At 36.8% G+C, this 24,702-nt stretch overlaps 1 protein-coding gene across 2 annotated transcripts in view; it reads right to left on the bottom strand.

Moving 5' to 3' along the window:
* Nucleotides 1-24,702, bottom strand: part of PREX2 (phosphatidylinositol-3,4,5-trisphosphate dependent Rac exchange factor 2) — a 285,395-nt gene that overhangs the window by 76,947 nt on the left and 183,746 nt on the right. For both annotated transcript variants that reach the window (XM_061123437.1, XM_061123438.1), the window contains exons 31-34: nt 19,685-19,726; nt 14,992-15,209; nt 7,915-8,017; nt 1,925-2,068 (exon numbers count right to left, since the gene is read on the bottom strand). In XM_061123437.1, coding sequence (XP_060979420.1) covers nt 1,925-2,068; nt 7,915-8,017; nt 14,992-15,209; nt 19,685-19,726 — 507 coding nt within the window. The remainder of the gene's footprint in view (nt 1-1,924; nt 2,069-7,914; nt 8,018-14,991; nt 15,210-19,684; nt 19,727-24,702) is intronic.

The raw sequence follows: 24,702 nt of genomic DNA, 5'->3' as shown, positions 1-24,702 counted from the left end.
AGACTGGTTGTTTCCCAAATTGGGAAAGGAGTACGTCAAAGCTGTATGTTGTCACTCTGCTTATTTAACTTATATGCAGAGTACATCATGAGAAACGCTGGGCTGGAGGACTCACAGGCTGGAACCAAGATTGCTAGGAGAAATGTCAACAAGCTCAAGATATGCAAGTGATACCACTCCAATGACAAAAAGTGAAGAGGAACTAAAGAGCCTCTTGATGAGAGTGAGAGAGGAGAGTAAGAAATCTGGCTTAAACCTCAACATTCAAAAAACTAAGATCACGGCATCTAGTCCCATCACTTCATGGAAATTAGAAGGGGAAAAAGTGAAAACAGTGATAGATTTTATATTCTGGGACTCCAAAATCACTGTGAATGGTGACTGCAGCCACGAAATTCAAACATACTTGCTCCTTGGAAGAAGAGCTATGACAAATCTAGACAGTTTATTAAAATGCAGAGACATCACTTTGCTGACAAAGGTGTGTACTCCAAGCTATGATTTTTCCAGTAGTCATGTATGAATGTGAGAGTTGGACCATAAAGAAGGCTGAGCACCAAAGAACTGATGTTTTCAAATTGTGGTGCTGAGAGTCCCTTGGACTGCAAGGAGATCAAATCAGTCAGTCCTAAAGGAAATCAACCTTGAATATCCACTGGAAGCACTGATGCTGAAGCTGAAACTCCAATACTCTGGCCACCTGATGCAAAGAGCTGACTCACTGGAATAGACCCTGACGCTGGGAAAGATTGAGGGCAGGAGAAGAGGGTGACGAAGGATGAGATGGTTGGATGGCATTACCAATACAATGGACATGAGTCTGAGCAAACTCTGGGAGATAGTGAAGGACAGGGAGGTCTGGAGTGCTGAAGTCCATGGGGTCAGAGTTCAGACATGACTTAGGGACTCAACAACAACAACAGCATTGTTTTTAAACTATGGCAATTGAAGGAAGGGTAATCTATCTTTTAGAATTATAACACGCAGGAGGCACAAAGCAGAATTTTCATTTGGTCGAGAATTTAGATTTCACATGCCGGTCGGTTCTTCAGTTACCAAAATTGATTTTATTCCTCTATTCTATTTTTATTAAAAAAAAAAAAAAAACTCCACAGCAAAACCAAAGCAGTCTTAAAAACTCAAAATAAGAAAAAATGTAGTATTCTGTGGTACCACTTAGAGAAATCTTGTGATCACAACATGAATCTTTTTAAAAAAAAATCATAGACAAAAAGAAACTATACAATAATCTGGATTCCTGACCTTTCTGGCTTTTGTGACTCCAAAGATTAAAAAGATTCAGGACCTTCCCTGGGAAATCAGTTCACTGCAAGAATCTTCTTATTCATGTCAATCTTAATTTCTTCTACTGTGGTTAACACTCATTGTTCATTTGCCAAAACAATTTTTTTTAACTTATAAAAGGGATACATTTTTACTGACAAAATTAACATAATGCAAAAAACTCAAAGAATAAAAAATCAACAATTTAAACAATTTAATCACCCAGTGATATTGAAAACATTTTATATATATGTAAGTATATACATACATGTATGACATAATTAAGTCCATAAATTTTTTGTAATCTGTGTATACTATCAAACTTTTTCTATCTCATAAAATACTTTAACCATATGTTAATGGCTTTGCAATAATTTATTTAAGGCAAATCAATTTATCTTTATTTAAGCCACTCATATCTTATTTCTCTATTATAAATAATGCTGCAATTCTGCTTGATAAATATTTATACCATACATGATTTTCCCTTAATAGACAGTCAGACAAGGAAACATACTAAGTATTCAGAATAAACTTTTGAATTGGTGAAAAAGAATGATGGTTATTATTACATTTCTTTTAAACAACTGATAAAGAAAATAATCTAAGTACATGAAAGTACAAAAAAGAAAGCAATTACCTTGTGAAAAAAGAACAGGATGAATTTTAAACCCTCCTCCATTTTTCAACCGTTGAGGCAGTTGTTCAAAATGATAACTATCAATGTAGAAGTAAACTTTCAGAGCTTGCCGGCTTCCTTCTGCTTGATAAGTAAGAGGAACATCTAAAATGACATTTAATGTTATATTACTTCCTATCATCAGGGTATGTTATATAGTATGTTTGTTAAAAACTAGTATTCATCCATTACTTTACATTAAAAGTACCCACGTATATTAAGTTCAGGTTTGGCATACTTAACAGCACTGTTTGGTGAAAGAGTATTAAATTAGGTTCTCATTAGCTAATGCAACAGGTTTATTACTGTACTGTATATAAAATTCTGTAACAGAAAACTTCATTACATTTTGACACACCAGACATCTCAGTTAACTAAATGAGAAGTTTAGATACACATGGTTTGGAATCAAAATCTCCCAAGGCAGCTGCCTCATTCATATTTTAGTCAAGATGACTCCTTGGGGTACACTTGTGAAGTAGCGTGCAAGAAACTGAGTGCATAGCAACCATTATCAAAATTAGCATGGGTTTTGCAAACTCCACTCTCTGAGCACCAGATCAAAAAGGTATTACCTCTGTCCCTGCCTTACACTCATTAGACATTATCTGTTTAAATTCTTTTAGCTACTTTCATAGATCCTAAATTTAATTACTCACAACAAAACTCCAACCAACTTGAAAAGCTGGAATGCTGCAGTAGTATTTCACAGTGCTATCATAAATCCTTCTTATTTTATGATACTTGTCTGTGACAAATAACTTCCACTTCATTAAAAAGAATGCAAACTCTTCCTAAAAGGCTACAATAGTCACATTAACCAGTTTAAAGTTAAGGCCAAAATAGAGTAAGTATTTAATATATGTTCTTGACTCAATATTATTTTTACCCTGCTTCTTGAAATAAAACTGTATAAAAGTAGAGCTCAAGATTAAATACCATAAGTGATCACAAATTCCAGGTTTCTTACTAAATATATCTAATTCTGCGTATCAATAGAGGACTTATTGTATTAACATCTACAATTCCTCTTTATACCATATAATTATGCTTATTTTTTGTTTCTTTCTTTTTAAGGGAGACGTGAAGAAATTGAGGTTAGGAAAGAGAATAAACAAATTTCACAGTTGAAGATTTGGAAGTTAAGTGCATTTTAATGAGTGGGAAAATTCTTTTTTTTTTCTGGTACTAAAAGAAAAAAGATGCATGAATACTAAATAAATTAGAGATTAAAATATACAAAATATCTGTATCCTCTAGTTCCCCTTTCCATACAATGCCTCTCATATATATTATAATTTGGTTAAATTCTATCCCTTAGTTCCAACGTAGTCAATCTCTGTATTTGGATATTTGTATTTGTAATCTCTGTATTTGTAAAAGGATAACGTTATTGGAAGGAAAATGATAATGCAGCAGTATCATATTACTGCGTTAGCAAAGCACAAATAAAGATGCTACACCAGGAATTAGGAAACTGAAAAATGATTGAAAATGATCAAGTATACTAAATCTAAAATGTGGTTAACACTAAGAGTGCTATGTGAAAGACTTTTCCTCAAGGTATTTGCTACATATGTAAAAGTAACGGAGATGCTAGTGGTAAAGGATCCGCCTGCCAATGCAGGAGACTTAAGAGACATGGGTTCTATCCCTGGGTTGGGAAGATCCCCTGGAGGAGGACACGACAACCCACTCCAGTAAGCTTGCCTGGAGAATTTCATGAACAGAGAAGCCTGGCTGGCTATAGTCCATGGGACCGCTGAGTTGGATATGACTGAGCAATTAACACCTTCATTTTCACTAATTACATCATATGACATGGGAAATATTTTGTACTTCCTCTATACCAAAGTGGGCCAGACTGCCCTTTTATTCCTTTGTATCTCTCACTAGTAGCTAAGGTTCATGCCAACAGGGATTTTATTTTACTTAATCAATATTATATCCCTAGAACTTAGTTCAGTACCAAGCATGTTATATACACCTTATAATTATTTGTTCAAAGAAAATGAAATATCTTTAATCCAGATATTTGAGTTCTACTTGCTTGGCTTGCATTTTTCTTCAGAATCTCATTGTTCCTTAATGCAAAAATAAGACTGTGAATAATGCTAAATGGAGCTTTTTTAAAAGAACACAGATTAATAAAGCAGAGACAGTGGCCTCAAATATTTACTGAATACTATCATAAGCCTTACATAGTGCTAGAGACTTTCAAATACACTATTTTCTTTAAGCCTCACAATCCCATGAGTCAGGGAAAGCTAATATTCTCCTGCTTGCAGATGAGAGTGGAGCCTGGATTTGAGCTCGGATTTCTTGATGTCAAGGCCCAGTGTTCTCTATATGCTTCATGCTTCCAACCCTCTGGACTCAGTCCTTCCCTTATAGACACTCAGCCAACTAGTCTTCATCACAGTGATGCAAGTTAGTCAATCTGACCCCTCTGCTTCTAGGCTTACAGAAAGATCAAGTCACATGCAGTTAATAAAAAAGCTTTAGTTTTCTTACACTATTTCAATATGACGTGATGACACTTGGGTATAAATAATTCTCTTCTTTGTTAAAACAACCCAAAATAATAACTATACTATCCTAACAGTTTAAATTTGATTAGAATACCTAGTATCATAGCCTTGGAACTGACTTGTCACTGGAGAACTAACTTCAAAAGTTGAGATTATGCTTCAGGGAAATACATAAAAATGTACTGCCACACAATATAGCACAAGTTTTGTGCTTATTGTGTCTACATTTATAATGTTATTTATATAATGTCAAAATATTACGTACATGGTCTCAATTACCTTTATTATTTAGTATATATTTCAATATGCCAAAGTTAAATCTCTCATAATGGATGTGCAGCAAACATTTTATCAAACTTAAAATACTGGTTCATCTCCAGCTTACTCAACAGACCATTCACCAGTAATGTCGTATTTGAATCATGGACAACATGCTCCTTTGAGGTTATGGTTCCTCAGGCAAAATTTAAAAGAAAAGTATCAGGTTACACTGTGAAAATAGAGTTTCTCTGCCTTGTAGTGAAATTATTCCTATATTATTCAAGTAAATGAAAATATATTCTATTTTATATCTGCCCACAGAAGACCGTACAATTTGCCCAAATAATATTATCCTTATTAAATAATCCCCTTTACCAAATACTCCCTAGAATACAGCCTAAACCCCTAACATTGTAATTCATGTTTTTGCGCTCTCATTTATCAGTGGAGATGACACTTTAATAAGATTTTATTCTCTCTGCCCACATAATTTAATACAGACAGGATGAACCACTTCCCATCTCCACAGCTACCCTCAAGGTCAAGTCACCGTCATCCCTCACCTGGGTCACTGCAAGGCCTTCCTAAGTGGCCTCTCTGCTTCTGCCCTTGCCTGGGAAGGTCCACTCAACACAGCGGCACACGCTGCCTTTGGTTTAGCATGTGCCATTCCCCTGCTCAGTGGCTCAATGAGAAAGGCAAAGCTCTTTCAAAGACCGGCCTCCTCTTTGCTCTCAGCCCCTTCTCCTTACCCCTCTCTGACTTTGCTCCAGGCACCCAGCCCTCCCTGCTATCCCCAGAATGTGTCACACATATTCCCACCTTGGGATCTTTGTTCTCACTGTTTCAGTGAACCTGGAACACCCTTCTCCCAAATACAGTAGGCCCTTTACTGAATTTCTGCATTCACAGATGCAGAAATACATTCACAGGTTCTGCATTCACAGCTTCTACCAACTGCATGTCCAAAAAAAAAATCCATAAAGTTCCAAAAAGCAAATTTGAATTTGCTTCCGACCAGCAACATTTGACCATTTACACTGGTATTTACATCAGAGCACTTATTAATATATTGGTATTCTAAGTGATCTAGAGATAATTTAAAGTATACGGGAGGATATGCGTAGGTTACATGCAAATACTACACCATTTTATATGCTACTTGAGCATCCGTGGATTTTGGTATCTGAGAGGTTCCTGGAACCAATTCCTGAGAGATAACTCTGTCTGCATGACTTGTTTCTGGTCTTCACCCTCCTCCTTAGAATGCTTCCCTCCCTAGCATTACACACAGGCAACCTTTCACCTGCCCCTTCATTTTCCCTCTTTGTTCTTTTCTATGTCCCTTCATGCAGCCATATTATTATCTTCTAATTTATCATCAAATTAACTCATTTATTTCCCATATTATTTATCTCTGTCTGCTTAGTCCTCTACTCCAGCCAGCACCTGGAAATGTGCTTTGCCATAGTAGGCATTTTAGAAATTTTTGATAAATGATTATCATTCCTAGATAACAAATTAAATGAATATTTATTGAGTCCCTATTTATTGTACTAGATATCGGAAATGTGAAAATAAATAAAAACCTTTCCAAGTCCTGAAGATACAGATCTTCTACAGTAATTCATAGGACCCTTACACTTATTGATAAACAAGAACCAGAAAAATAACAAACTGCTAAAAGATTTCTTGGCCCAACAGGTACATTTTAAACCTATATGTGAGGTTGAAGTGGTATATAAATGATGATAACTTGCAGAAACTAAAAGATATAGAGATTAAACCTTAAGAAGTATCTCTCTGAATGTAGATTTCTAAAACAATGCCCTTGTTAGGCTTAGCAATGGCAAGTTGCTAAATGAAAGGGATACTTCTCAATCTTTCAACTGAATTTCATAACTTCTTTGCAACATTAGATACAACCAAGTTCTGTCAAAATTTTTGTCTTCATTCTGCCCAAGTCTGTTTTTCCTTCTACTTTTATAACCATAAAACCTTTCTGCCTGCTGCACTGTATAAACTGAATTGATATTTGTTCATTCATCTCCTTGAAAAAAACACATTGTCCTTTTTGTTCCAGGCTTTCTCTTGGGTGCTGGAGGTACAACAATGAACAAGACAGAAAAAAGTTTTGCCATCTTGAAAACTGTACAGGATGAATAAGTGAATCAAAATAGTTAATATGATTATATTTGTACACATTAAAATTTTGACATGGATGAAATAATCTTTGATTTCCACTTTTAAGCTAGCAAAAATGTAAAATATGTGTCTACTCCTTCAGAATTAAATTATAAATTTTAACAATTATTGTCAGATCAAACAATTATAATGTCTCTCAAATTATTTAATCTAAATGCTACACAATGTGAGCATAACTTAGGTCTCTGTGTATTACTGGCTCTAAATGCTCGTGTATATTGCCTGCTAACACATTCTCTACAGGATCATTTGAGGATGAGCAGTGGAAACCCAATACAGTCATTTTTACTATATAATTGTTATATGTTAGAGCAAAAGTTTTGGATGCCTCAGAGATTATCTACATAGCTGGAAATATTAGGGCAGTTCTTTTACTAAAAAATATTGACATGAAAAAAATAGCAGAAAGGACAAATGTTCTATCAACCCATTTATAAAATTCAGAGAGAGAAAGCAGAATCAAGGTTAACAGGGACTGGAGAAAGGGAGGAAGATAATTACTATTTAATGCATATGGAGTTTCTGTTTGGGAGGATGAAAAAGCTCTGCAGATGGATGGTGGAAATGGTTGCACAACATTTTGAATAAACTGAAATGTACACCAAAACCGAATAAATGGCAAATTTAATGGTATGTATATTTTATCACAACAATAAAAAAGAAAGAAAAGACAATCTTGAGTAGCCCAAAATTTGCTGCACACACTCCAAAAAAGTTTTAGAGGTCAGATTAAGAGATAAAAATATCTGTATAAGATTATAAGATTAGGTGTAGATTTAACTTATATATACTTTCTATCACTTTCCCAGTTGGTTTTATTATTTTACATTAAAAATAATTATATATATATAACTTAATCTTCATATCAAATATATTCATATCCAGGTTTTGCCATATATTGTTTGATAACAAAATAAATCTTATAAAACACATATGAAATATTTAACTACTTACTTGCAACCAATGGTTCCTCTTCTGATGGTTTAAAGTAAAAAGAAACCTTTTCCAAATCAAACAGTGCAACCAGTGTGTCTTCTAGCATGGCTTGTTCATCTGTCTAGAGAGAAAGAAAATCAATACATGATATGATTGGATTGTTTGAGATAGAGCATAACATAACATTACAAAACATCTCCAGACCAAAACTAGCTTCACTTGTGTTTTATTTACATACAAACCACATTATCAACATACCTAAGAACTTACTGCCTAAAATGAAATGAACTAATCTTCAGATTTACAAGTTTCTTTTGTAGCTTCATGTTTTTCTTTTCCTCTACTGTCTAAACGATTCTGAACAATTTTTCAGTCTATTTTGTAGCTAGATTCTAGTTATACTGATTTTATCTCTTAGTTACAGACAAATGTGTACACATAAACATCTTATTTGCCTCTAAATCTCTATAATCTTATAAATGTAACAGCTGAAAAGAAAAAATACTGTTTTCTTAAAAAGCCACAGTACATAATGGTCATTGTATTTTACAATAAGATAAACTATGCATTATTCAATTTGCAATTTATGAAAACTGTGATAAAATCGATTTGCATGTATGTGATGATTTTTCTTCCAAAGAGCTTGGGGACAAGAATCATTTTCACTTGCTTTTATAGGGACTTACTTCCCTGGTGGCTCAGAAGGTAAGGAATCTACCTGCAACCCAAGAGATGGAGGTTCAATCCCTGGGTCAGGAAGATTCCCCTGGAGAAGGGAATGGCAACCCACTCCAGTATTCTTACCTGGAGAATTCCATGGATAGAAGAGCCTGGTGGGCTATAGTTCATGGGGTCACAAAGAGTCGGACATGACTGAGTGACTAACACTTCAACACTTTCAATCTAGAATCTTGTGAATATGAGATCTGATTTGTTTTAATCTTTCATTTCATTCCTATATTTTACAGTTGAGGTAGGTAAGATCCAGACTTACTAGCAAGCAATTGCATATCTCAGTATTACCATCTTTTAGTACTGGGTTCTGGGCATCCTATTAGCAGATCAGGGTAGTATCAAAGTCTTTTACTAATTTGGTCATGAAAGTATAATTAACTTTATCATACACATCTTTTCTTTCAAAAGTAACATTTATTTCCTTAAGAAAATCAATGGTCCTTTTAAACAATAATTTTAACATGCTATGTCCTCATTTTTAAAAGTTGCTGTAGCTTAAAATCATATTTTGGGGGCAGCATAAGTAGAGGGTGGAGATGGTAAAGAATTTCCATTGTGTGGGGGAAAAAATACAAAGGTAGCCCCAGACCCCAAAGAAGGACAGCATGGGTAAGAAAAGGTTAACAGCATCATCACTTTGTAACTCAGTTTGGTACTTAATATAATGGATAGTACACAGTCAATGCTGGATAAATGTTTATGAGATTCTTACTTTTTAAAGTCCGTTGGAGGGTAGAAAAATGCTATAAATCTGAAATTGTAGGGACAGGACTAAAGAATGAGCATTTTTCCAGTTAAGAGGAATATATATACACAGGAAGAAATGTCCCAAACAGGCATTATAATACGTAGATGTGGTTAAAGTCATACCCAAGGACCTAGGACTGTGCTCAGCACCCAGAGACACATAGACTGCCAGTGACTGCAGCTCCCAGCGAGCCCTTCACAGTCCCAGGAGACGTTTATGCTCTTGTTACAGAGACAGAAAGATTATGGGTTTCCTAGACTTTTTAAAACTACCTTTGGATTTTTAAAATTAATTTTTAAAAATTAACTTAAGGACTATTGTTGTTTAGTTACTAAGTCATGTATGACTCTTTTGTGTCCCCATGGACTATAGCCTGCCAGGCTCTTCTGTCCATGAGATTTCCCAGGCAAGAATATTGGAGTGGGTTGCCATTTCCTCCTCCAGGAGATCTTCCCAACTCGAGGATCGAACTTGCGTCTCCTGCGCTGGTAGGCGGATTCATCATCACTGCACCATCAGGGAAGCCCACCTTAAGGGTATCAGATACCACTTTAAAATAAAAAACAGCTTTCTTGAGATACAATTCACATATCATAAATTTCGCCCATTTTAAGTGTACAGCTCAAGGGCTTACAGTATATACACAGAGTCACCATCATCTGATTTTAGAATATTTTCCCCACTAGCATTGAACCTCCATATACCTTCCCCCAATCCTTAGCTCCAGGAAATGAATAGCCTACTATTAGTCTCTAAAATTTGTCTTTTGTATTATTACACAATAATGTAATCAAATAATAGTCTTTTGTAACTAGTTTATTTCTCTTACAGTATTTTCAAGGTTTATCCATGTGGTAGCATGAATCAGTAGCTCACTGCTTTTTATTGCTTAATAATATTCTATTGTGTAGATATACCCCAACTTGATTGTCACTCATCATTCAGTTTTTGGACAATCGGATTGTTTTCACATTTTAGCTATTATGAATAATTTTTCTAGGAACATTTGTGTACATGTTTTTGTTAGAATATGTTTTCATTTCTCTTGGATATTACCTATGAGTAGAATTTCTGGGTCATATGGAAATTCCATGCTTAACATTTGGAGGAACTGCCAAAATGTCTTCCAAAATGATTGCTCTCTTTTACATTCCCTTCAACAGTGTATGAGGGTTGTAATTTCTCCACATCCTCGCCAACGCCTGTGCCTATCTTTGTCTTTTGGATTACATTCATCCACATTTCTGTGACACAGCATCTTATGCAGTTTTGATTTGCATGTCCCCAGTGGCTAAAGACGTTGATCATCTTTTCATGCACCATTTATACTGTCTTTGGAAAATGTCCATTCAAATCCTCTCTGCCTGCTTGTTAATTGAGTTGCCTTCTTATTCTTTAGTTTTAAAGGATTCGTTATATAATTTGGATGTAAGCCAGTTACTAGATGCATGGACTACAAGTTTTTTCTCCCATTCCTTTGTAGGTTTACTTTCAAATAAAAGTACCAGCACATGACCAGCCAATGGCAGGTATTAAGTAAGAAGAGAATACAAATGAAGCCTCATTAATTAATTAATTCATTCAACAAACACTTAATGCCTACATGTATTAAGAAGTGGGCATCTGATCTTATGTAATTTTTATTTGATAGGCAAGGAGTAATTAATATTTATTTTGTCTTTAAACACTTTTCACAAGAGGTGAAAATATGCTGTAGGAATGAAATAATGATTAAAGGCCCTTAGAGGAAATGGAGTAGCCCTCATAGCCAACAAAATAACCTGAAATGCACTACTTGGGTGGAATCTCAAAAAAGAGAAAATGATCTCTGTTCATTTCTAAGGCAAATCATTCAATATCACAGTAATCCAAGTCTATGCCCCAACCACTAATGCTGAAGAAGCTGAAATTGAATGGTTCTATGAAGACCTACAAGACCTTCTAGAACTAACACCAAAAAAAGATGTCCTTTTCATCATAGGGGACTGGAATGAAAAAGTAGGAAGTCAAAAGATACCTGGAGTAACAGATAAGTTTGGCCTTGAATGAAAAATGAAGCAAGGCAAAGACTAACAAAGTTTTGCCAAGAGAATGCACTGGTCATAGCAAACACTCTCTTCCAACAACACAAGAGGTGACTCTACACATGGACAAAACCAGAAGATCAATACTGAAATCAGATTGATTATATTCTTTGCAGTCCAAAATGGAGAAGCTCTATATGTCAGCAAAAACAAGACCAGGAGCTGACTGTGGCTCAGATCATGAACTCCTTACTGCCAAATTCAGACTTAAATTGAAGAAAGTAGAGAAAACCACTAGGCCACTCAGGTATGACCTAAATCAAATTGGTTATGATTATATATTGGAGGTGATAAATAGATTGAAGGGATTTGATCTGGTAGAGTGCCTGAAGCACTGTGGACGGAGGTTCATGACATTGTATAGGAGGCGGCGATTAAGACCATCCCCAAGAAAAAGAAATGCAACAAGGCAAAATGATTATCTGAGGAGGACTTACAAATAGCTGAGAAAAGAGAAGTGAAAGGCAAAGGAGAAAAAGAAATATATACCCATATGAATGCAGAGTTCCAAATAATATCAAGGAGAGATAGGACTTAAAAAAGTCTTCCAAAGCAATCAGTGCAAAGAATTGAAGAAAACAATAGAATGGGAAAGACTAGTGATCTCTTCAAGAAAATTAGAGATACCAAGGGAACTTTTCATGCAAAGATGGGCACAATAAAAGATAAAAAGGGTATGGACCTAATAGAGGCAGAAGATATCAAGAAGAGGTAGCAAGAATACACAGAAGAACCATAAAAAAAGATCTTAATCACCCAGATAACCATGATGATCTGATCACTCAACTAGAGCCAGATATACTGGAATGCAAAGTCAAGTGGACCTTCAGAAGCATCACTACGAACAAATCTAGTGGAGGTGATGGAATTTCAGCTGAGCTATTTCAAGTCCTAAAAGATGATGCTGTTAAAGTGTCACAGTCAATATGTCAGCAAATTTGGAAAACTCAGCAGTGGCTACAGGACTGGAAAGGGTCAGGTTTCATCCCAATCCCAAAGAAAGGCAATGCCAAAGAATGTTCAAACTACCACACAATTGCACTCATCTCACACACTAGCAAAGCAATGCTCAAAATTCTCCAAGCCAGGCTTCAACCGTACATGAACCAAGAACCTCCAGATGTTCAAGCTGGATTTAGAAAAAGCAGAGGAATCAGATTGCCAAGATCTATTGGATCATAGAAAAAGCAAGAGAATTCCAGAAAAACTTTTACTTCCACTTCTTTGACTACGCTAAAGCCTTTGTGTGGAGCACAACAAACTGGAAAACTGAAAGATATGGGAATACCAGACCACCTTACCTGCCTCCTGAGAAATCTGTATGCAGGTCAAGAAGCAACAGTTAGAACCAGACATGGAACAATGGACTGGTTTCAAATTGGGAAAGGAGTTCATCGAGGCTGTATATTGTCACCCTGATTATTTAATTTATATGCAGAGCACATCATGCAAAATGCCAGGCTGGATGAAGCACAAGCTGGAATCAAGATTGCAGGGAGAAATATCAATAATCTCAGATATGCAGAAGACACCATGCTTATGGCAGAAAATGAGGAGGGAATGAAGAGCCTCTTGATGAAAGTAAAGAGGAGAGTGAAAAAGTTGGCTTAAAGCTCAACATTAAGAAAACTAAGATCATGGCTTTTGGTCCCATCACTTCTTAGCAAATAGATGGGGAAACAGTGGAAACAGGGACAGACTTCACATTTCCTTGCATTCCAGAATCACTACAAATGGTGACTGCAGCCATGAAATTAGAAGACGCTTGCTCTCTGGAAGAAAAGCTATGACCAAACTAGAGAGCATATTAAAAAGCAGAGACATTACTTTGCCAACAGAAGTATGTCTAGTTAAAACTATGGTTTTTCCAGTAGTCACGTATGGATGTGAGAGTTGAACTATAAAGAAACCTGAGCGCTGAAGAATTGATGCTTTTGAACTGTGGTGTTGAAGAAGATTCTTGAGAGTCCCTTGGACTGCAAGGAGATCCAATCAGTCCATCCTAAAGGAAATCAGTCCTGAATATTCATTGGAAGGACTGATGCTGAAATTGAAGCTCCAATACTTTGGCCACCTGCTATGAAGAGCGGACTCATTTGAAAAGACCTTGATGAAGATTGAAGGCAGGAGGAGAAAGGGATGACAGAGGATGAGATGGTTGGATGGTAACACGGACTCAATGGACATGAGTTTGAACAAGCTCCGAAAGCCTTTCATGCTGAGTCCACGAGGTCTCAAAGAGTTGGACACAACTAAGCAACTGAACAATAACATTTCAAAATTTTCTTTAATTAAATCTTTTCTATCTGATTATATTAGCCACCTAATAAGAAGTTAACCACACACATGGAGCGTATAAATTCTTTACAAAAGAATGTAACTGTTTCACTGAATTTTATTCAATGAACTTCCTTATCTTATCATTCCAGAACTTTTTGTGACCATGTAGTACTGCTATTACCCTATCCTCAATACCACTGAAGAAATACATTATTTTGATGTGCAAACTCATATCTATTCATTTAAAAACTCAACCATGTTACTTGGAAGCTACATTTATAATGTGTACTTTAAAAGACAAATAAAACCTCATGCTTAAATCACAATTATATATAACATGCGCCTCTGGTTTAAATAACATGAACATATTTGCTTTCACACATCATGACAACTATCAGAGTCACAGGAAGTATGTGTGAAAAAGCTCTCAGTTCACTGCAGTCTCCTCAAATATTTTTGAGATGCTTTCTTCATCTCTGCTGTGGACCACTGATGCATAAACACAGAATATTTTACAGTAATTAAGGCAATGTTCTTAGATTTAACAGGACAAACACGCACACAAAGGAAGGAAATAAAACCATTCGACACATGCAAATTTTAACCAGATTGTCAGACAGTATGGCATGCAAGTCATTAGAGCTCTTCTAAGAGCATCTTCCAGAACATCGTCCTCAGGGGGAGCTCGGGGTATTATGGCAGACTCTTTCTTCTGTACTGGAAATAAGCAACCAACACAGACAAACTCTCTTTCCTCTGCTGACCTTTCTCAGCCGGTGCTTAGGGATACAGGAATTAGTAACAGATGGAGACTTTCTCAGCTTTTAGCAGCCACGGAGAATAAATAAAAATTAGGAAAGAAGAAATACCTTCGACCTACTTATTAAAAGTATATTTGCCCATGGAAAAATATACCTTTTTTAAAGGAGCTGGATGGTTGCAGATATAATAATGAATTGCTAGTCACTCAGTCCTATCTGATTCTTTGTGATCCCATGGACTGTGGCCCACCAGGCTCCTCCGTCCATGGAATTCTCTAGCCAAAATTACTAGAATTGGTTGCCATTCCCTACTTCGGGGGGTTTTCCTGACCCAGGAATGGAACTAGGGTCTCCTGCATCGCAGGTAGATTCTTTACCATCTGAGCCACCAGGGAAGGATAATAATGAACAACCATTTTTCACTGGGAATAGGTCCCAATGTATGTTACATTTGGCACAGCCAGTGGGAGGCACTGTGATTCCTTACCAAGTTCGGTGATAGAAGGGACTGAAAGTGAAAAAGAACTCCTGCATTTGCTATTTGGTCCAGCCACCTTCTGCTGGCCTCCCACGTTTCCATCTCGTTTTCTTTGCTGTTGTCAAACATCTGGTTTAAGGCCGCCATGAGCTGCTCAGAGAAGGCACAGACAGTGGCTACCAGGCTCTGGCAGAAAACCATGTCTCTTCGGAGCTGTGTCTCACTATCTGTGATGCAGGAGAACATAAAGATAGTTTTGTAAAATGTCATAATTAAATAAAACCAGTTCATTAAGCATCTGCATTCACTGTTATTTCATTCTCTCTCTAAACTCACACCATGGGAAAAATGTGAATTCAAGCTCTATTCATGAGCACATACTTTTTAGAAAGTATGCTTTTTACAAAACATGGAGCACCAAAAAATGTTAGAAACATTAAGATCTTTTTCTTACTTGATATTGTGACTTGATTTTCCAATCACTAAATTGTTTTATAAAATCCAAGGAAATAAAATAAGGTTTATTTACTTTTTTTTTAGTGATGGAACATAATATGCATTGTTGTGTGACACTTTCCCTAAAGGAAATTCAAAGCCCAATTTTTCAGTTTGCACTGGCAAATGAAATACAATATTATTAATACTAAATTTTTAAAAATTATCTACTAGGCCTATTCAAATACTAATATAAAATGCACATGGGGAAAGAGTACTGATGTCTGACTACTTGTAACAATAAACGAATCTGAATCTCCTGAAGTCACCTATTCAATTTCACAAGCTATCAATAGGTCCAGTTCAGAAAGCCCTATATTTTGTGACATAATTATATATTTACAGTTTTAATATAAATCGACTTTTACTAGCATACTTATTCTGCAATTAACTGGACTTTCGACTGACCTCCTTTGAAGGTATGTTGACCCTGTGAACTGCCAGTTCTGGACCTCAGGTTTCTCAAATGGAAAGCAGCCATGTCCCTGAGAACTCAATCCCAAAGGGTTCACTTCTCTGAGACACAGGGTATACACAAACTACACAGCAACATAAACACCAAGCCACATATTCTGTACACTGAAAAATTACTTGTACTAGAAAAACAACACAGGTGAAAAATCAACATATTCCCAAATGTATACTGAACATGTTGAGGGCTTGCAAACTTCTGAAATGAAGAAGCATTGTCAATAATTAGTGTATAATATAAATAAACATGCTGCCTTTATTCAGCTGTGAGTTCTTCTTGCTTTACTGATGAAAAGGCTTATTTTTTTAAGTTGTTTAACCAAGGACATGAAACACCTGCTTTTAATGACTATCAAAGCATAGGTACACATAATTACTGCTTGTTACTCAGTTTCACTGTTAGTAAAAGCTAGTCTTGAAAATTTTATTAGAAACAAGATTAAATATGAAAAATAGTTAATTACATAATAAAAATATTTATTGATTAGGTTGAACTCTATGAACTTGCTGTTTTGGTAGGTCAGCATGATTGAATATGGCAATTCCATATGATTCAATCTGTTAATTTAACAACAACATATGTTAGACATTTCCCTTAAGTATTAAATATCATGTGCCCCATTCTAATAGATTGAAAAGAGTGTTTTACATGTCATTATAAAATGGCTAAACTGGGAAACAGCTTTGCCCAATTTCAACTAAGAAAAAAGCAAAACACCTGTTCTGTTGTACATAATTTCTAACAGTGTGTAAAGGTATTCAACAAATACTTAGTGAATTAAAATAATGAATCAGTAGAGTGACTGACTAACAACTCAATTAAGTGAATTGAAAACGTATGCATTCATTCTCTGGCTTCCTGAAATGACTGGATTTAGTCTGACTTAAAAGGGTGATTCTTGGTTCATGGGCCCTCTGGCTGCGGGACACCCTTCTGCCCTCTCCACTCAGCAAATGTGAAATGGTTCTTCAAGAGTCAACTCACTGAAATACTGAAATATTACCTCCCCTTGTGAAATGTCCCCTCTCCTTCAGGAAGTTGGTATACTTCTTTCTGCCCTACCTGAGGCCTGGGGGTGTCTCCCCCTGCAGGAGGGCTAATGACCTAGCACTTTGAGAGTTTGCTTACACGCTTGTTTCCCAAGGGACAGTCAACATTGGGGCCGGGGGAGTTGGCATATCATGTGATTTATGCTCAGGTACTTCAAAGGCAGATAATCTGCTTTCAACCAGCCATCCCACCATCTTTAAAGTGTATGATTCTAGGTATTAGATGCCTATTTTTAAAATAGGAGCTATTCCTACTTCTTAGATCTGTGATAAAGATAAGTGGAATATGTTTGTTCTCTACGTATTTCTGCTTTGCCAATAGGTTCATCTGTACCATTTTTCAGGTGTAGAGAGCAAACATATGAACACCAAGGCGGGAAAGGGGGCTGGAGACCGGGCTTGACATATATACACTATTACGCATAGAACACATAACTAATGAGAACCTCCTGTGCGGCACAGGGAGCTCTACGCAGTGCTCTGCAGTGGCCTAAATGGGAAGGAAATCCAAAAAAGAAGGAATATATGCATACGTGTAAGTGATTCACTTCGCTGTACGGCAGAAACTAACAACATGTAAAGCAACTATGCTGTTGGTGGTGGTGTTCAGTTGCCCAGTTGTGTCTGACTCTTTGCGACCCCACGGACTGCAGCATCCCAGTCCTCCCAGTCCCTCGCCATCTCCTGGAGTTTGCCCAAGTTCATGTCCATTGCATCGGTGATGCCTTCCAGCCATCTCATCCTCTGACACCCTCTTTTCCCTCTGCCCTCAATCTTTCCCAGCGTCAGGGAAAGCAACCATACTCCAATAAAAATTAAAATAAATTAAAAAAGAAAATAAAGCTGAATGGAGGCTCTGTGTTCTTAAAGTAATAGACTTCAAAAAAAAAAGGTAAATGAAATAAAAAACATTTAAAGCACTTAGCAAGGTGAAATTGGACATTATCAAGATTCTTTTTTTCCCCTAAGCATCTAACATGGTGCCTGGCACACGGGTGCTCAGTTTATTACTGACTAGAGAAGGAACGCCACAATAAAAAAAGAAATCCAATAAGAGAACTGAAAATCATATAGGTCTTTTCCTTTTAATTATGCAGCTGTTCAAAATTCAAGTGTCCATCCTTCACCAAAGCTATTCTCATTTATCATTTTCATCAATAACAACTACAGCAGGAATCACAAGAGCTGCTCCCAGCTTCTAGTAAAAGAAGAAAAGCAAAGAATTCTGTTTTGTTCGTGTGTGTGTGTGTGTGACAGCTTATTTATTATCTTTTGCCAACTAAGAATTCCCATATAGTGAGAACACACTCAAAACAAACGGATTATTACCTATCCATTTGTTTCATTTCAGTATTTGAGAACCTACTTAAATTCATCTTCTACAAACGTGTGTAAAAACATTAACACTTCATTTAGTCTCGGCTGTTTAAAAAGCTCAAGTTTCATCTTAAGCTTGCTGATCTAAAAAGGATGAGAAGGTTTCTAGACACACAAGCAACCTGTCATTACTCTGAAGTTGTAGGGAAAAGAAAGCAAAATAAACAAAAAGAAGAGAAAGAAAAAGACAGAAATAAAAGGCAATTAAGAATAATGTTTAGCAGATACAGTCTGCCCTTTTAAAGTGAAAAGCATAATTTTGTGGCCAACAACATGGAGTAATTTGTCTATGTTTGGTACCATTCAAATGTAACAGGGAAAAAAAGAGTCAGGAAATTAAGTAAACAAAAAAAGAATTACGATAGGAAAAGACAAAATTTAAATCAAAATAAGAACACCCATCTGAATACTAATAAATAAAGCAACACATTCCAGAACTACTTCTGGAACTGGCAGATCTAAGTCTCAATTTCAAAACTGCCACTATTTATTAATTCACCCAATAAGACATCTTTATGCCTAATCTTCTGGATGCCTCAAAATATGTGGTAACTGTCTACATGTGCTAGTTATGATTCATCTGCTTGAATGAAGATTTCTTCATCTTTAAAACTGTGGAAACAATAATAATGTTCTCACAGAGTAGTTGTGAGAACACAGTGAAATCCATAAAAATGAGGTACATCAACTATGCTATTATTATTAAAGTTAAAAAAATGTGACATACTTTTGTTATTATTATTACTTAGTCAAAAAGCAAGGCAAAAACCAATCATCAGAAGGAAAAAAAAGAAAAGGCTCTCTTGTTTAAGTTGGCTCATCCATTCATTATAATTTAAATTTTCCAGGTGTGGTAGATTGTAAAGTAATCACAAATTCTTCCCCTCTCTGTGTCCATGCCTTCCAAACCAATTTCTGATTGTGATTCCTCCCATCAAAAGTACAATTTGTTTCTCCTTGAATCAGCACCATCTACATCCTTGTTATAAACAAACAATTAGACACAGGTTCACAATAAAACTTATTTTTGTACAAGGAACTTTACCAAAACCTGGTTCTTTTCTCCTTTTAAATCACATTTCATATAAATATATGTTCATATATGCTTTCATGCTTTTTACTTGTAATTGAAAATGAGCATGTTTTATATCTTTATCATAAAATACTACAGAAGTATTTTTTTAATCTCTGGAAGGCTTTAGAGACAGTAGGGATCATATTTCCATCTACTTAGTAAACAGGTGAAGCCACTGCCCTTTGTATCATAAGACATCTAAAGTAGTGGGCTATAATAATTTCAAACTCTTACCTGAATATTCAAGAAGAGCCAGGAGTATCCTACACTTTACCTCTGCAGAGAAAGAAAATATACCAATCAGTTGTTCAGTCTTTTTCTGCAATTAACATCATATTTTAGTTGTGTAGTAAAAAATAAGCACAAACTTATTATATTAGATAATAAAAATCCCATTCATTTGACAAGCCATTTTTGCCTATCTACCTACATGAATTCTACCCATTGCCCAAGACCCTAAAATCATTTCCAGATCTGAATTATATGAGCCTTGAAACATCATTCAAATCTTGCTATCTTTGTAGATCATCATTAGCTTGCATGGTGTTCTATAAATGCCTACAGCTATTATGTATGGTCTTGACCAGTAAATGCCAAATAGCATTTTTTTAAATTTTTAAACTTTTAGAGATTATATATACAATATTTGGGGCTTCCCTGGTGACTCTATGGTAAAGAATCTGCCTGCAATGCAGGAGCCCCAGGTTCAATCCCTGGGTTGGGAAGATTCCCTGGAGAAGGGAATGACAATCCACTCTAATATTCTTGCATGGAGAATTCCATGGACAGAAGAGCCTAGAATGCTACAGTCCATGCGGTCACAAAGAGTCGGACATGACTGAGCAACCAACACTTACACTTCCATACAGTATATAAAGAATATATATAATATAGTACAGCTGAGCACTGAAGAATTGATGCTTTTGAACTGTGGTGTTGAAGACTTTTGAGAGTCCCTTGAACTGCCAGGAGATCAAACCTGTCAATCCTAAAGGAAATCAGTCCTGAATACTCATTGGAAGGACTGTTGCTGAAGCTGAAGCTCCAATACTTTGGCCACCTGATGTGAAGAACTGACTCATTGGAAAAGACCCTGATGCTGGGAAAAATTGAAGGCAGCAGGAGGAGGGGACAAGAGAGGATGAGATGGTTGGATGGCATCACCACGTTGATGGACATGAGTTTGAGCAAGCTCTGGGAGCTGGTGATGGACAGGGAAGCCTGGCGTGTTGCAGTCCATGGGCTTGCGAAGAGTCGGATACGACTGAGTGACTGAACTGAACTGAACTGATACATTGCTAATAAAGTTAACAGATTAGTGAGAGAGTGGTGACTCAAAGACATAAGGCTTTAACTAGTCAATTTGCTTCCAACTGGTAGACAGTTTGCTTGCAGTAGGAAAATATTAAACATAAGGAGTTCCTTTATGTGCCCAAGATTATGGAAAATAAAAAAGGTTAGGTGGCATCCTATTCTAAATAAATTCACAGAATAATCAGAGCAACAAAATTAACAGATAAGAAATGCAGGAAATACCAGAGAGGGCATTAAGTTTTACAAGTGAGACACAAGGACAAATGGATTTCAGAAGCAGAAAAGTACACTGGACTGAGTGAGAAGATCCATGTATTATATACTAACTTTACCATCTTTAGTAAAGTGTTAATCTACTTTGGGTCTCATCTTGCGCATTCATAAGATAACATCTATGGTACCTATTTTATAGTACTGTGTATAAAAAACACATGGTGCTGTGCTTAGTCACTCAGTTGTGTCCAACTCTTTGAGACCTCCAGGGACTGTAGCCCACCAGGTTCCTCTATCCATGGGAATTCTCCAGGCAAGAATACAGGAATGGGTTGCCATGCCCTCCTCCAGGGATCCTTCCAACCTGGGGATGGGACCCAGGTCTCCCTCACTGCAGGTGAATTCTTTACCATCTGAGCTACAAGAGAAACGAAACACATGGGAATATATATCAAAAGGCTTGGAAAATTATTTAAAGTGCTCTGTACTGATGAAGCACTTTTATTATTGTGACTTGAATCTGGCTAAAGGTGGTATAGAATTTTTTTGAAAGTCTCAAAATTTTAAACGTCCAAAGTTAATTGTCAGGGGAGAAATACATATCCTAAGAGTGGGAAAAAGTGCTAGCAAGGGAACAGAGTAGAAAAAAAAAGCCAAACATTAATCTAACAAAGAAAAGATTTTATTACATCATTAAGAGATTGCAATTGGGATCCAACTGGAAAACCCCAGTGAAAAACGGCTTCCAAATCAGATTGATGAGTTTAGATTGATCTAATAGAAAATCACTCTAAGGCTCTGAGGCAGGGGACTGAATATGATATTTTAGGAGAATGAATCTGGCAAGGACTTATATGGACCAGAAAAGATGAATTACCTTAAAGACTCTACCAGAAAATTACTAGAGCTAATCAATGAATATAGTAAAGTTGCAGGATATAAAATTAACACACAGAAATCCCTTGCGTTCCTATATACTAACAATGAAAAAACAGAAAGAGAAATCAAGGAAACAATACCATTCACCATTGCAACAAAAAGAATAAAATACTTAGGAGTATATCTACCTAAAGAAACAAAAGACCTATACATAGAAAACTATAAAACACTGATGAAAGAAATCAAAGAGGACACAAACAGATGGAGAAACATACCGTGTTCATGGATTGGAAGAATCAATATTGTCAAAATGGCTATTCTACCCAAAGCAGTCTATAGATTCAATGCAATCCCTATCAAGCTACCAACGGTATTTTTCACAGAACTAGACCAAATAATTTCACAATTTGTATGGAAATACAAAAAACCTCGAATAGCCAAAGTAATCTTGAGAAAGAAGAATGGAACTGGAGGAATCAACCTGCCTGACTTCAGGCTCTACTACAAAGCCACAGTCATCAAGACAGTATGGTACTGGCACAAAGACAGAAATATAGATCAATGGAACAGAATAGAAAGCCCAGAGATAAATCCACGAACCTATGGACACCTTATCTTTGACAAAGGAGGCAAGGATATACAATGGAAAAAAGACAACCTCTTTAACAAGTGGTGCTGGGAAAACTGGTCAACCACTTGTAAAAGAATGAAACTAGAACACTTTCTAACACCATACACAAAAATAAACTCAAAATGGATTAAAGATCTAAATGTAAGACCAGAAACTATAAAACTCCTAGAGGAGAACATAGGCAAAACACTCTCCGACATAAATCACAGCAAGATCCTTTATGACCCACCTTCCAGAATATTGGAAATAAAAGCAAAACTAAACAAATGGGACCTAATGAAACTTAAAAGGGAAATTAGCCAGAATATGTCTCATTAACTGAAATATGAAGAAAAATGGAAAAACTGAACAAATTTTAGTTAAAATTTTTTTAAAAAAGCAGCTCTTTAGGATATTAGGACAAAGGCAGAGAAAAAAACGAAAAAAGTACTGCTGGAAAAATGAGAGCTTTCAAAAAGAGTATAATTTTGGTAGGTAGGCAGCAAAGAGATGGTATGTCGCTAATAGATATTTGAATTTAAGGTGACAGTGGATGCGATTTAGATGGGTATTCTTCCCCACACCACCAAGCAATTCTCCAACCCCAGCTGGGTGCCCTACAATTCAATTTAATTCTGACACCATCTACCTGGATATAGTGACAGATATCTTGGGATAAGGTCTCACCCCCCAAGGGACGGCACCTCACCCCCACTTCAGACACCACTCACAAGTCCAGGCTGTCATCTGTGCTTCTTCTGATCAACTGGCTACAGACTAGAGGTTCCAGTGATCCCCTCCTTGGGTTCCATTAATTAGCTAGAACACCTCACAGAAGTCAGAGAAACATTTTCTGACTAGATTAGCAGTCTATTATAAAAGGACATGATTCAGGAACAACCAGACGTTAAGAGATGCACAGGCAAGGCATGGATGGGTAAGAGCGCAGAGGTTCCAGACACCAACACAAATCCACACAAGTTCACTCACAAAAGTGCTTGGTCTCTCAGTCATGACTGACTCTTTGCGACCCCATGAACTGTAGCCCACCAGGCAACTCTGTCCATGGAACTTCACAGGCAAGAAAGCTGGACTGGTGTTGCCATTTCCTTCTCCACGGGCTGTTCTGCACCCAGGGATCAAACCCAAGTCTCCTATGTCTTGTCTCCGGCATTGGCAGAAGGGTTCTTTACCACTGAGCCATCTGAAAAGCCAAATTTCACCAACCCAGAAACTCTCCAACCCTCTCCTTCTGGGTTTTTCTGGCAGCTTTGTAAACCATGGTCAATGAAATAATTGGCCATTAGCCCCTGAACTCAATCTCCAACCCCTCTCCCCTCCCTGGAGTTCAGGGATGGATGGGGCTGAAAATGTCAACCTTCTACTCGCAAGGCTGGCTCCCCTGGCAACCAGCCACCATCTTTAGGTGGCTTCCCAAAGTCACCTCGTTCACAGAACAAAGGACAGCTTTGCCCTCTCAGCACAGGAAATTCCGAAGCTTTTATATCTCTCAGTCCCAGGAAAGAGGATGAAGACCAAAGATATATACATATTTTTATTCTAAATCACAATACCACAGTGGGCTAACCATACAAATTACCTTCAGTTAGCCGATACTATGATTCCATAACTTAGCTGAGGGATAGGAGACAGACATGATCTTATTGAAACCACCCTATGACTCTGTCCCCGTCTAGTCCGCTATTTCATCTGCTCTCCTCTGCCCTCAGTTTACAGCCTATGAGTGAATGGTATGCATATTAATGGCACTGGAACAGTCCTTCCTTCATAAACACCATAGACTTAAATTCTGGTATCATATTTGGTATATATTTGCTAGGATATTTCTAAACCAGAGACGAAGGCATGATGGGGTTCAGAACATGTTACCCCCAAATATGGCACTTTGGAATACTGAGTTATTCATATTTTAAGTTGAAGGACTCTGAGAAACAGTGGGGACAGGAAGGACTCCCTGACTCCCACTTTTCCCTGGAAGCAGATCATAAGATGCTCAGGAGAGCTATACCCAGAGGAAAGAGAGATCTTTATCTCCAAAGAAGGAGGGATGCCAAAGGAACAGGTCTTGCTACCAGTTTTACTATCCCCTTAGCATGTACCCTTTGGTCCTGTAACACTTTTCTAGGACTTTCTGAAAGTGAAAGTTGCTCAGTTGTGTACGACTCTTTGAGACTCCATGGACTATACAGTCCATGGAATTCTCTGGGCCAGAATA

This window comes from Dama dama, chromosome 21 (assembly GCF_033118175.1).
Source record: "Dama dama isolate Ldn47 chromosome 21, ASM3311817v1, whole genome shotgun sequence".
In the NCBI taxonomy this organism is placed as follows: Eukaryota; Metazoa; Chordata; class Mammalia; order Artiodactyla; family Cervidae; genus Dama; species Dama dama.
The sequence above is the reverse complement of the archived record's forward strand: the minus strand, read 5'-3'. Positions and strand labels throughout refer to the sequence as shown.